Source organism: Tiliqua scincoides, chromosome 4 (genome assembly GCF_035046505.1).
Source record: "Tiliqua scincoides isolate rTilSci1 chromosome 4, rTilSci1.hap2, whole genome shotgun sequence".
Classification (NCBI taxonomy): Eukaryota; Metazoa; Chordata; class Lepidosauria; order Squamata; family Scincidae; genus Tiliqua; species Tiliqua scincoides.
This window is the reverse complement of record NC_089824.1, coordinates 107,002,005-107,014,903: the sequence shown is the minus strand read 5'-3', so window position 1 is coordinate 107,014,903 and position 12,899 is coordinate 107,002,005. Positions and strand designations below refer to the sequence as shown.

General features: G+C 40.9%; 1 protein-coding gene across 2 annotated transcripts in view; it reads right to left on the bottom strand.

Annotated features, from left to right (window-relative positions):
• Positions 1 to 12,899, bottom strand: part of PACS2 (phosphofurin acidic cluster sorting protein 2) — an 80,780-nt gene that overhangs the window by 10,898 nt on the left and 56,983 nt on the right. For both annotated transcript variants that reach the window (XM_066623129.1, XM_066623130.1), the window contains exons 17-20: positions 11,739 to 11,849; positions 8,916 to 9,024; positions 996 to 1,038; positions 480 to 522 (exon numbers count right to left, since the gene is read on the bottom strand). In XM_066623129.1, coding sequence (XP_066479226.1) covers positions 480 to 522; positions 996 to 1,038; positions 8,916 to 9,024; positions 11,739 to 11,849 — 306 coding nt within the window. The remainder of the gene's footprint in view (positions 1 to 479; positions 523 to 995; positions 1,039 to 8,915; positions 9,025 to 11,738; positions 11,850 to 12,899) is intronic.

The window sequence follows — 12,899 nt, the reverse complement described above, 5'->3', positions numbered from 1 at the left end:
CTAAATGAAACAGACAAAGATAACCATTTAAATCAGGTAGTATGACAAGGAAAGTTTGCTTATCTGTAATTAATGTTCTTTGAGTGGTCTTCTGTGCCATCACACATATAAGATCTGAACCTGTGCAACAGCATTTTGGAAACCTTTAGGATCTAAATGTTTGGGAAGTCATGTAGCTGCTGCCCTTGAACAGGAAAGCTCAGTGCAATGGGCATGCCTTTAAGGTGGGAGAATACCTTTCCTCATAGTGCTTTGCAGGGAACTTTCTCAGTGAATCCAATGGAGAGGAAGGAAACCAGGGATTATAGCCAAGATTCCTGATTTTGAGTTATGGGCTGTTTACATAAATTCACTGATAGCAGAAAAGCTTCTCAAAAACATTCCAGCCAGTTTTTGGCCAACACAAATGCAATCTCAGTACACACACACACAGGGAGGGAGGGAATTGGAGAAGAGAGAAATGGCTGAAAAATTATTACCTGAAGTTGCAGAGGACTGTTCAACTATTCCAACCTTTACCACCTGAAGAGACAGAGACAGACTGGTTTTATCCAGAATTACTAGTTCTGCTACTTCTGCCACAAAAGTAGTAAAGTTAAAATGATGGGACAGGGGTACTTTTGCTAACATTTTTGTGACCTTCAAAAGGCAACTCACAAAGTATGGTTCCAAAGGGTAGGGAAGTATTTGGAAAAAGTGGGAACATGTTCCCATTGCCTCAGAATCAAAGCTTGTGTTCCCTATTTTGCTGCACTGCAGAAATGAAAATGCAACAGCACAGAAAACATCCAAGAATGTACCCCATTACTCTTAATGGGACATATGCTTGAACGTACAATTACATATGCATTCTAACACAACAAAACTGTACTGCAGTTACAGAGCCCTGCCAATATAGTTTTGTCTTTTCATGATTACATTTGTCAGTGGAAGAGAAGAGGAGAACATGCACTGCAAAATTTGTGACAGTCATTCTCAGAAAAACTATTACTTACCCCTACAAAAGGAATGAACTTCTGAGACGATTCCTCATCTGGGCTAAAAAGATCAAGGAGAATCATCATCACTTCAGAAGCGAGAAGCAAGTGATTATCTTAATGTTTCTAGCAAGCATGCAGTAGGAAATAAATTCATGCAAGCACAGATTTCCCTCTCTGCCTTGGAAATTCTTGCGCAACAAAACCATGCAAAATGGAAGTTAGTGCACACACACACACCCACAAAGACTTGCCTCATTTCAACCATTGTCTCTTTAGGAACAATATCTAGCACAGAAGAAACTGCATACAAATAACTTCCCATTTCAAAGAGATGACTAACAATATATATTACCAGCATTACAGAGTATGACTGTAGATTACTTACTAGGAACACTGACGTTTTCTGACTGCACTGCATCCTCGAATTCCCACTTTAGAAGTTGTATGCTACATTCTGCAAATCCCGGAATCACTAACAGCAGTTATCCTACCATGAGGTTGCAAGCTATGACATTTTATTACTCTTCATATGAGTTGAAAAAACAAAGAAGACCTGATTGCAAAGCCCTCGCCAACAAGTTACCAAAAAAAGGAAAGACAGAGACAGACAATGGGCAGAGTCACCTCAGTGAGCAGCAGCACAGACAGACCTGTCTGACATACAGACAAAATAGCTAACCCGGACACTGGATGCCAACCACACAACTGCAATCTTTCATTGGGTTAATGGGACAAACAAAAACATTCCATATGCACAGTTTAAGGAATCCAAAAATAATAGCCATGTAATTTTTTTTTAAACTAATAATAAACTATCACATCATGTAGCAGTAATCCATGAATTACTACCGCGGATTACAACTACCATGAAAATGAGGAATATTTCAGAGGTTCAAAAGGTTCAGAGGTTTTCTTTCCTGAAACTCTTGTACAATAATGTGATTGTTAAAAAAAAGAGGTGCTGAATGTAGGTAGACACTGCAATTTGTAGCTGTAACTCAATTTCTTGAAGTCTATGAGTGCTCCAAAAGGAGTGGCCTGAGCACCTTTAGCTTCTTTGCTTTGTTGCTGTTTCTTCATCACAGTGAAAAATATGTGCACAAACTGACTGCTTGGGCTCTTCTCCACATTCCAGGAAAGCTGTGAAGGAAGAAGGTATATCCTCTCCTAACAACACAAGCAAAAGCTGAAATCCAGACAAAAACCAAGGAGATCCAGATCCTAAGCACTGTTATCATGCCTGGTCTGTTAAGTGTAAGCCTTACTTCTGTTAAAAAGGGAGAGTTCTAGGAAGTTCTTTGCCATGGGCATATCCAAAACACTGAGAGAAGAGCAAAGGCACATCTCATCACAAGAAAGCAGATGTTCATGCACTCTACAGCTGGACTCATTGATAATATATCTACTGCCAATGAGGGAAGCAAGTACCATAGGTAAGGAGGGAAAGGACCCAACTAGAGTCAGTGAAAGAACTTGTGCAGAGAACAAGCTAGAATGGATGAAAAATGAGAGAGGAAGAAAGACAAAAACCTGATCTACACATTCAGAAAAAGCATATGGTGCAGCTCTCCCGAGACTGGACACTTCAGGATGCAGGTGGGGGAAATCACTTGTCTGAATGCTCTCCCACATCACAGACACCAAGGTTCATGGTTCACAGAAGCTTGCCTACCTTTCTCATTGTTGTGAAAATTTTCAGGGGGCAGGAGTTTACATTCAAACCCCACCTGAAATGTGAAATGATATGGTCCAAGGAGGTTATACAGTGCGAATCTTCTGAACACCAGATCAGTTTACAGTTAAGTCTGGAGAGGTTTAAAAGTGCTCTAGAACTTTTGCCTATAGTGCCTAAAATTTTTGCCAAGTAATCAAGCTCCAATTATCACTTCGCCTTATCTCTGGGTCAATCAGAGGGCAGAGTCTTTCAACTCTGAAAAGTTTCTTTCTCAAGCAGCAGGCAGGCACCATCATTTGTTTCTACAGCAACTGGGAAATTCCAGCCAAAGTTAACCTTTTATTCTCCTTCCTTCCTTCCCTTTTGCAAATGCTTGCAAAGCAGGTCTGTTTTTTTCAACACCAGGATGGGATCCTCCTTTCCATTTGAAACAAAGTCCCAGGCTACAATTAAATAGTGCACCATTATTTAAGAATGACACCCATGGAAAGCAGTGGGTCTACTTCTGAGTAAAAAGGGTTGCAGATATATGCAGCTGTATCTCTCTGCTGTGAATTGAATTGCACACTCCCAGTTATGTGTTATGGGTTGTATGTAGAGCTTCTGGCTTAACATGCCAGAAACCTTAAAGGTGGATTTGATTCATGGTTTCCCAGCCCTTTTCATTTGCATATCCCTTGCAGCCCATTTCCATAAATTGTACCCTTCATATTAGCAAAACGTTTGTAATTAATAATACAAACCCTCATCTCCTCTATATGAAAGCCCAGACCACATGTATTCATCTGTTTTGCACCAGAAGTGTGCTAAGAAATTCTGGGTGATAGATCACTTTCCATATTATATTTCAGCTTTTTACTGTGCTGGTTCTCAATCACTGGTTCATACATGAATTGATGACAAAAAACTAGCTATTGGTGGGGCTTTCACAGCCAACTAGCTACCTCCAGTCCTGCCTTGCTGGTCCTTGCAAGGCATTCTGGAGCACGACCTGCCTTTTTCTGCCATTATGCCTTTCTTTTTCAAGTACCCCTAAAGGTCCTGTTGAGTGTCCCTGGGAGTACATGAATACCAGGTTGGGAACCACTGTTCTACTGGTATGTTGTTTACAGTGCACTTATTCTGATAGTGTTTACAAAAAGGTGGTGAAGACCAGAATTTAAAAAGAATAAAAATGTATCTTATGATCTTTTACTATGTTTTTAATCAATTAGAGACTACAGTTCTTATGTAACAATTAGTGATAGGTTATTTTTCAGGATCTGGCCTCAGGTAAAATCAGACAAAACTATAGTCAGACACCCCCCTAAATTTAACCCCCGACTTATCTGAGGGTCATAGAAAATTTCATGATTTTTGGCTCAAAACCTGCCCTTGACTTATCTGTGGGATCGACTTATAGGCGGGTAACTGCGGTGGTTAATCTTGCTGTAAATCCTTTTTTGTTATGCCCATCTAAAGTAGTAAGACATTTGCCTACTTCAGTGTGACTGGGAAGTGTCCAAGGATTCTGTAATATCAAACTACAATTGTCAATGTGGCTTCACAGACTAACCCCATACCATCTGAATGGCCCTGGAGCTTCATCTTGGGGTTTTGCTGTTTCAATCCATTCATGCTAGTTTAAGAATTCAGTTTGCAATGCCTCCTCACACTTATCAACACAACATTCTCTCTGGTACTTCAGAGAGAGAGAGAGAGAGAGAGAGAGAGAGAGAGAGAGAGAGAGAGAGAAACTTGTTCTAAATAAATGACTCAAGACCTTTGTTCCATCTAGCTCAGCATTGTCTACTACAACCGGCTTTTCCCAGCCTCAGGCAGATGTCTCTTCCATCATCAGCTGCCTGAGTTTTTGACTGGAGATTCCAGGGACTGACACTGAGGTTTTATGCATGCAAAGCAGCTGCTCTGCCATGGCCCCGCCCTTTGGCCAGTCACAGTCAATTAGGGAGCAGTGGCAGCCTCTGGGACACAACATGGCAAATGTATGTAATCATTTAATTCACAGATAAACACAAAACTAAAGGCAGGCTATGTTTTTATTGTTGTTACAGTAGACTTCTAGTGGGCCACCAAGGTGTTTTACATTTTCAAAGTAAGAGCTTACATTCCGATCTCTTAACAGTAGAGGTGTTTGAAAATGGTGTTATTTATTTTACTCAGAATTAAGTCCACTGTGTTCAGTAACACTTGGGCTGTAATCTTATCATACTCACTGGAGACAAACACCTCTAATTAATACATAATTAATCTATTTTAGGCTAGAATAATCTATAATACTCAGGAGTGATCCTGAATATGCACTCCTGCTTAAGACTAACAGCATAAGAACTGTTTTATTGAATCAGCCAAGGTCCACTTCCTGCTTTAACACACCTCCTGCCTCTAAGATCTAAGATCCTTTGTACTAGCCAGAAATATTACAAGTATTCTGCCAGTAGCAAAATTACTGACGACTCACAAAAAGTGTTTTTTTAAAACAACTGAAAAACAACTTATCTGATGAGATAATAGTATAATTGTAGTCTTTGTTGTTCAGAGTTTTAGTCTTTCATTTTTCAAATACCTCTTCTGGTTATTCACAAATGTTCAGTTCAGCCACTATATCCCTGAAAAAGTAGGTGAGAGAAGGGTAGGCAGAGAAGCAAGGCTAGTGGTTCTTGTGTTACCAGTGATAAGAAGCAACTCCCCTTCTCAGAAGATAACCATCAGCTACCTTGGCTTGAATTGCTCAAAAGCCCAGTTTAGGTTTTGAGTCATATTAAAGCATCAAAACAGGAATATCTGGTCTCTGTAGCACCTCAGACTAACATACTTCATTTTAAGAGCATAAAGTCCAATTTGCTGAAATGTCATGTGCTGAAATGGACTGAACAAAGGCAGCACCTAAGCAACTGTTTGGATTTTAAAATGAATCAAAAAGGTGGACTTAATTGAGAAGTATTTCTAGTAATGGCCAGTACAATGCCCGACGTAAAGCAGCACAATATATTTCCCAGGAGCCCTTTGCTCCCCCTTCCCAGCTCCTATGCTCATCAGCACACACTCCTAAACAAATTTCCATACAGTACACAAGCAGTACATGCATCAATCTGTTGCCATGGCCAACAATGCAGAAGGAAAGGAAGACAGCAGAGACTGGTATCAGGCAACATCACAGAAATTAACTGTTGGGAAACAACTTGGAAAAGAGCTCACATACAATAGTGTTCTAAAGTTTTTCCTCTTTTTCAAATCCTCAGATCAATAAGAGCTTAATGTTGGTATACAAGGAACAATTTTGAAGATCCCAAACAATTCAGACATAAAATATTTCTCATGTTTTTCTTCAAGGCTCATGCAGCAAGGCCCTGCAAAAGTTGTTTGCCCTTGGCCCCATCAGAAGTGGACAAATTCCGGGTGGTTTTGGAAAGTCATAAGAAGGGTTAAAGTGCTCATGAAGAAGATCAGCTCATACAGCAGTTGCTTGGGGCAGAATGCAAAGTCCTTCAAGGTCACTCCTAACACCTAATATAATCTGAAATGTGTATGTTTGTCTTTCTCTTAACTTTATAGAAGTGCACACATGAATCAAGAACACAGAGAAACCTGTCACACTTTATTCTTTTGCAATGAAAAGGGAGAAATTATTTTTGCAGATTTTGCAAAACTATATACTGTACACTCATGTCTACAACATTTTATCATAAAGCTATCAAAAACCTGCACTTCTATCAAAATACCCAAATCACTGCTGAAAATCCCCCCTCAGGCACAAAACTTCCTGGGTGACCTTGGGCCAGTCACTTTCTCTCAGCCTCACCTACCTCACAGGGTTGTTGTGAGGACAAAAGGAGGGGAGCAGCTGCGTACACCGCCTTGAGCTCTTTGGAGGAAGGGTGATATAAAAATGTGAAATAAAATAAAATACATGACTCATTAACATTGCAATGAGTGCCTCATATGCTATAGAGATATAAAATGCTGTGTTTTTGTGTATGCATACATGCACATACAGAGAGATATATGAACAGTTACTGACCTATAACTTATTCTTTGAGAGTGACCCATACACAATCACAGTCAAACTTCTATGGAAAGTAAATATTCTTACAGCTCAAAATCACAGGAAACCTTTAATTAATGGGCCTCGATTTAACATACCTCAGAAACTATGGGAATTTTCTGCTTCATTGAAAACTAATCATATACATTTTGTGCATATGTGCCTCCGTTTACTTAAATGCATTTGGATTGAACAGACTTTGTCCATTAATAGACACCTCTTTCCCCCAATTGGGCTGTTGAATTGAGGGTTCACTGTAGGAAGCCTCCTCCCAGTCAATAAACTTTTGGCAGTCATGGCAGGAATGCTCAACTCTCCTCAGTGTGAAGTAAGCAGTCACAGAAAAGCTATAAAGTCTCAGAGGAAGAGAATTTTTGCCTGGCCCACAGGTGTACACATTTGGTCCCTGTTGTGTATATGCAATGTTGGGCAAAAATTTAACATTGAGGGAGCCACACCAGTCTTGATGACTATAATCTCAACAAAGAACTGACTAGAAAAAGTTGTATTGGCCTTTCACATAAGATACAACCAAAATGAGTTACTAGTTCAGTGTCTACTAGTTGGATATATTTAGCTCACTATTTGGAATGGCTACTTTTTGAATTGGCCTTTTTTCCCCATTCAACTCTTCCATCTATGCTGTGTTTGCAAAGGTCAATCTCCACAGCATGCCTTTATGCAGCATGAGCTCTTGATCCTTCCGACAATGCATTCTGCCTCCCAAGGTAATCACAAAAGCAACAAGTCACTATACAGTATAGAAACTGAGCATCGCAGGCCTAGAAATATTGTTAAGGAAGACATGAAAGAGGGACCCAGGAAAAAGACAGGATAACCCAATGGAAAGGAAGACTAGAGAAATGAATACCTTATATTAAAATCAAAATGAAAGCTCTTTTTCCTTTCCAGAATGCAACCAAAAGAAAAAAAAATTGTTATACTTATGGATGCAAAGTAAAACAAACTTCATGGCTGGGTATTCACATCCTCTTGGCAATTCCTCCTTGTGCCATGACAGTAACATTAGAAGTCTTGGACCATGTAGGGGAAGCTATCCTGCAGCTCCTCTTCTTGCCAAAACTAACCCAGTTCTTTGAGGCACTGACATGGGGAGAAACAGCAGTGCATGAGTCCCACCTCACATCACCATACATCATCCCTGCATCACCATGGTAATGTCAGATGAGACTACAGGCCTGCTGATATAGCTCCCACTCCTCTGGGGTAGAATGAATAACTAGTCCTGATAGAACCAGCAGAAACTGCCAGCTTTTGGATGTGAGAGAATGGGTGTGCACACATACCCAGTCAATCCCCTAGCAGAAGTGGCGCTAAGTAGTGTTCCAAACAATTTCATTACTAACACATTAAGATGATTCCTGAATACTGTACTGTTTCTCCACCTAATTATGCATGCTGAAAAACAAACTAGAACAGAAAAAGACCCTGAATGGATTTTGCCATTCAAGTTGCCTTTGATTTTCTAGACCAGGCTCTGGAACTTTTTAGACCAACAGAATAAGTTTACATACAGCAACAGAGAAGAATTTAGAACACATGAATTACTACCAAGCAAGATGGGTAGTATTTTACACAGAGAACAAAGATTGAAAAAACATGTCATCAATTTCCAAACAAAAATAACCAAATTTAGGCTCTGAGTTTAGCCTGCATCATTCAAGAGATTTAGCATACAGAACTTACATCAAGCAATTCTCTCATTCCCATATCACCAAGATAATGTAAACCGGCTCAGGAATTTGCAGGAGGTGCTCAATCGGTGGCTCCTCCCATGCCAATGTTAACCCTGAAAAAACATCTGATGCTGTCCCAGAGAAATGAAAAGAAACTGCCCACATTGCCAAGGTAACAGAAAAAACTTGTGTTTCTGTATTATATTTGGCTGATGCAAAAAATTTTCATGAAATGTAGTATTTCTTTGAATTGACCAACAAGGGCTATTCTTCAGAGTCACAAACATCTGAAGAGAAACAATTCCCAGTTCTCATCATTATAGGTTACTTATTAATGGAGTTTCATTAGCAGAGTGTACTAATGATTGATCTACCACATTTACATCTCACCACAAACTTGGAAATAACATCAGACTCTGATTATACTCCTCACCGAAGGCATTTTAAGACTGAACACATTTGAATAGTGCTGCTCATCTGCAGCATTTCTTTATTATTTTGCGTTCAAAACAACCTACCTTTTCTGCTTATATGTCAGCATTGCTTCTGCAATGGGTAATTGGTATGCGCAGTTTGCTCCCATTATGTACTGAGTTATTCTGGAGACAATGTCTGGTGATTCCTGAGCTGAAACAAAGCAAACAAAGAAACAGAAGCAACTACATGCCACTCATCTGGAAAGAACAATAAGAAAGAACTGCCTTTGTAGATAAAACCAAAGGTCCACCTTCTCCAACATTCTGGTCCCAACACTGATCAGCAGAAGTCTATGAAAGCACACAAACAGAGTATGATAATGACAACTATTACCGATAGTATGTCTAGCAGCTAAGGCAACTGATTATAATACTTCTGAAGTGTCATTTTCCTTAAAGCTCTTTTTCACACCTATCTTTTAATACCATACCCTAAAAAAAAAAACAAAAAATAGCAGACCCTCACTTTACAATCCATTTCGGAGACACCATTGGATTGTGCAAATATTGTACTGTGAACTCAGTAACACCTTGTTTTTGGTCATTCATTCCAAGACCTCAGAAGTTGAAGTTTCTGTCACAATTCTAAACTATTTTCCTCTCTAAAGGTGATTTAAAAGGTGCCTAATGCACTCTTTAGGGGCCATGGTTTATACAATGTTGTAATTATAAAACATATTACAAGGCTGTATCCTTCCCTAAATACACATAACTGAGATGTTAAAAACACTGCTACTGGCTGAGACACTACATAATGCATACTATGGAGAATTCATTGTCAAGTGATTTGACTGTAAACTGAACCCATTGCAAAGTTAGTGACAATTATTGTTATTGTGTATTTTACTCAGCATCCAAGATCTGAGGTACCACTGGTATAAGATTTGTCAGTGATTCCCTTCTATGTTAATTCACAAATAATGAGCAGGATCTCAGCCCAAGAGGATCCCAGTATAGTTAATGAGTGGAGTCAACAAAGCTATAATCATTGATGGAATTGTTAGATGATGATGATGATGAGGGAGTAAAAAGCATGCTTAAGGAAGATCTGGAGAGTGTAGAGAAGCTGAATGAATTTGTTGCTTCTATCTTCAGTGCAGAAGAAACAGCCAATAACCATGCCTCAGGGAGGAAGTCTCAGGAACCGAGTCAAATAACTGAGTCCAGATGGTATCCAGCCAAGATTTCTTAAAAAGCTCAAATGTGAATTTTGATCTAACAAAAATATAACTTGTCCCTAAAATCAGCCTCTGTTCCAGACAACTGGAAGGCAGCCAATTTAACACTGATTTTAAAAGAGGGATTTAGGGCCCAGTCCTAAACAGGGCACATCAGCTTACCACCGGTGTACACTGTCACAGACATGCAGTAAAGCACATTAACAAGCCCTAAGTGCCGGTGAAACACCATTGCTCCACCACTCTGGTTGCCCAAATCGCCAGGCTGCAGAGAGGTAGGTAGAGGCTTGGAGGGAGGCGAGGAGGAGGCATTCTGGGGCAACGGGAGGCGGGTGGAAAGAGCGGGAGGAGACATGCTGGGGGGAGGGAGTGAGGTGGGAGGGAGGCGGGACCAATGGAGCTCAGCTCCACTGGATCCTGAGCTCTGTATTGGGCTGCACAGCCCAACACGAAGGCTCTCGATTCCTATGGCAGCCCAAGGGTTGCCACAGAATCAAGTAGCCCCATTGCGGGGCTACTTCCCTTACCCGGGGGAAGGGGATGAAAGTCCTCTTCCCCTGAGGAGCTTAGCCGGTGGCAGCCCTGTTGCACACAGAATGCTACAGCAGCCATTTTGGCGCCACGGCAGTCCCACCGGAATGGGCAGCTCAGGATTGGGCTGTGAGGCAATTACAGGCCAGTTAGCTTAATGCCTGTTCTTCATAAATGATGAAAAACATAATGAAAATTATTAAGCAAGCCTTGACATGACTTCTGTAAAAGTAAGCTCTGCCTCACTAACCTTATAGAGATTTTTGAGAGGGTCAGCAAGCATATGAGTAGAGGTGATACAGTTGACAAGTAAACTTGGACTTTAAAAACATGTTTAACAAAGTCTTTCATCAAAGGCTCTGAAGTAAACTCAGCAATCATGAAATAAGGGGACAGAAACAGTCAATTTTCATTATCCACTGGGGTAAAGTTCTTGGAAAACCTAGCAGATACCCAATCAGTGAATACTGAATGATCGATCCTATAGGAAAATAGTGTTAGATTTCAGCAGGTGCTCTTTGCTATATACCATATATAGTATGGCTTTATTATGGCTAAAGAAAACTGAGCACAGGATGTGGCGATCTGCCTCTGCCTTAATAATACAAAACACAGAAGCAGATCTATGAAGAGGATCAACAATGGCCACGTGCAATACTATTTCACGAAATGGTCAGGACTTTGATGCTCTACAGGGGGAGGAATAGCTAACCTGGCCAGAAACGCCAGCAGTCCAAGTTGCAGAAGAGTCAGGAATGCTACACTGTGAGGAATACTTGGCTCAGAAATATTAAGCTTTTATTGGAAATTCTTTGGTGTTTTCCAATTTTTCTATAAAATGTCCAGCCCCCAAGATGGAAATGCCAGAGACACTGATAAAGCAGAGACGATAACTCAACTAATGAAACTAAAATTCTGGGAATCTCCAGGGAAAGAAAACAAAATTTGTGTTAAGACTTGGGAACATGAGAAGAATCAGCAGAAGTCTGATGCGAAAGAATGGCACTCATAGGAAAGGCAAAGGAAAGAGGAAAGGCAGAGGACAGTGGAAGCAAAACAATCAATCATTCTCTTTTTCAAAGTTAGTAATTTGCTAACATGAAACCAAGTTTGCATCATGCAACCTTGCTTAAGTCAGGTACAGAAACACTCTTACCAACAGTTTGTGCTTCAAGTTTGTTAAACAAGTCCCTCCAGGACAAATCTTGAAAGAAATTGTTGTACCGATAATCAACAGAACCCAGATATTTTGCTACTGGATGAGTACCTACAAAGAATACAAAAATATGTACTCATATGACAGCAAGTTTTAACCCAATGCTCCAACTTGTTCCATAGTGTGGCACACACCTCACTGGCTGTTGGTGGGTTATTACGTGGCTGCAGTGGTGGACAGCTGAACTGTAGCAAAGGGCAGCTGTGTTCCTCTTGCTGCTACCAAACCCTGATGGGCCTGCTCTGGGGTTTATTGGATGGCAGTGGCAACAAAAGCTGCTTGCTTTTAACACCACTGAAGCTGAAGTATCAGAGGCCTCAGAAAGGGAGAGATGGGAGTTGCATGACATCTGCAGTTCCCCTGCTGGCACTTCATTCAGGGGAGTCTCCCACTGTTAGCTGTCTCCTCTTTCTTGGTCTCCTGCTGTGGCCTTAAAAAAGCATACACACAACAGGCCCCATATGTACATGAGTGATGTCCAACCACTTGTGAGAGCAACTCTGGAGCATCAGGCAAGTCAATGCTACAAGAAGGGAGAAGCATCATCCCTGTCACCATGGCACACAAACCGACGTTTCCCTCACTTACCTCCAGCAGCATTGGGATGGTTAGACCTTCTCTGTCTTACCCACCCTAGGATACCCAAATTCTACTGTGCTGCCTCAGAGACCCATAGCAAGGATTCCAAGGACAAAAGGTTTTTCCAAAAATGTGTGACATTTCTAACTAAGTGAATAGGAAAAAATAAATACAGATAGACACTCCCCATTGGCACCTCAATTTTAAAATAAATTCCCAGTGTAGCCTTAGACCTATGGTTTTGAAACTCCGAGGGAGTTTGAAAGCCGCAGTAAGTTCTTGTAGGGGTGGGAGGCAGCAGCACGATCCCCAGGATTGCACTGTTCAGGGGGGCTGCAGGGGCTTGGGTACACTTACCAGAGACTCCTGCAGCCTCCCGTCACAACACCCCAGTCTGAAAAGCCCTGCCCTAGACAGATAGTTCACTTGAAGCAGCTTGGATGGTGCCCAGGCTATCAGTGTAAAAGGCATTAAACAACATCACTAAACATAAAAGGTCTTCCTATGCAAGCTACCCGGTTG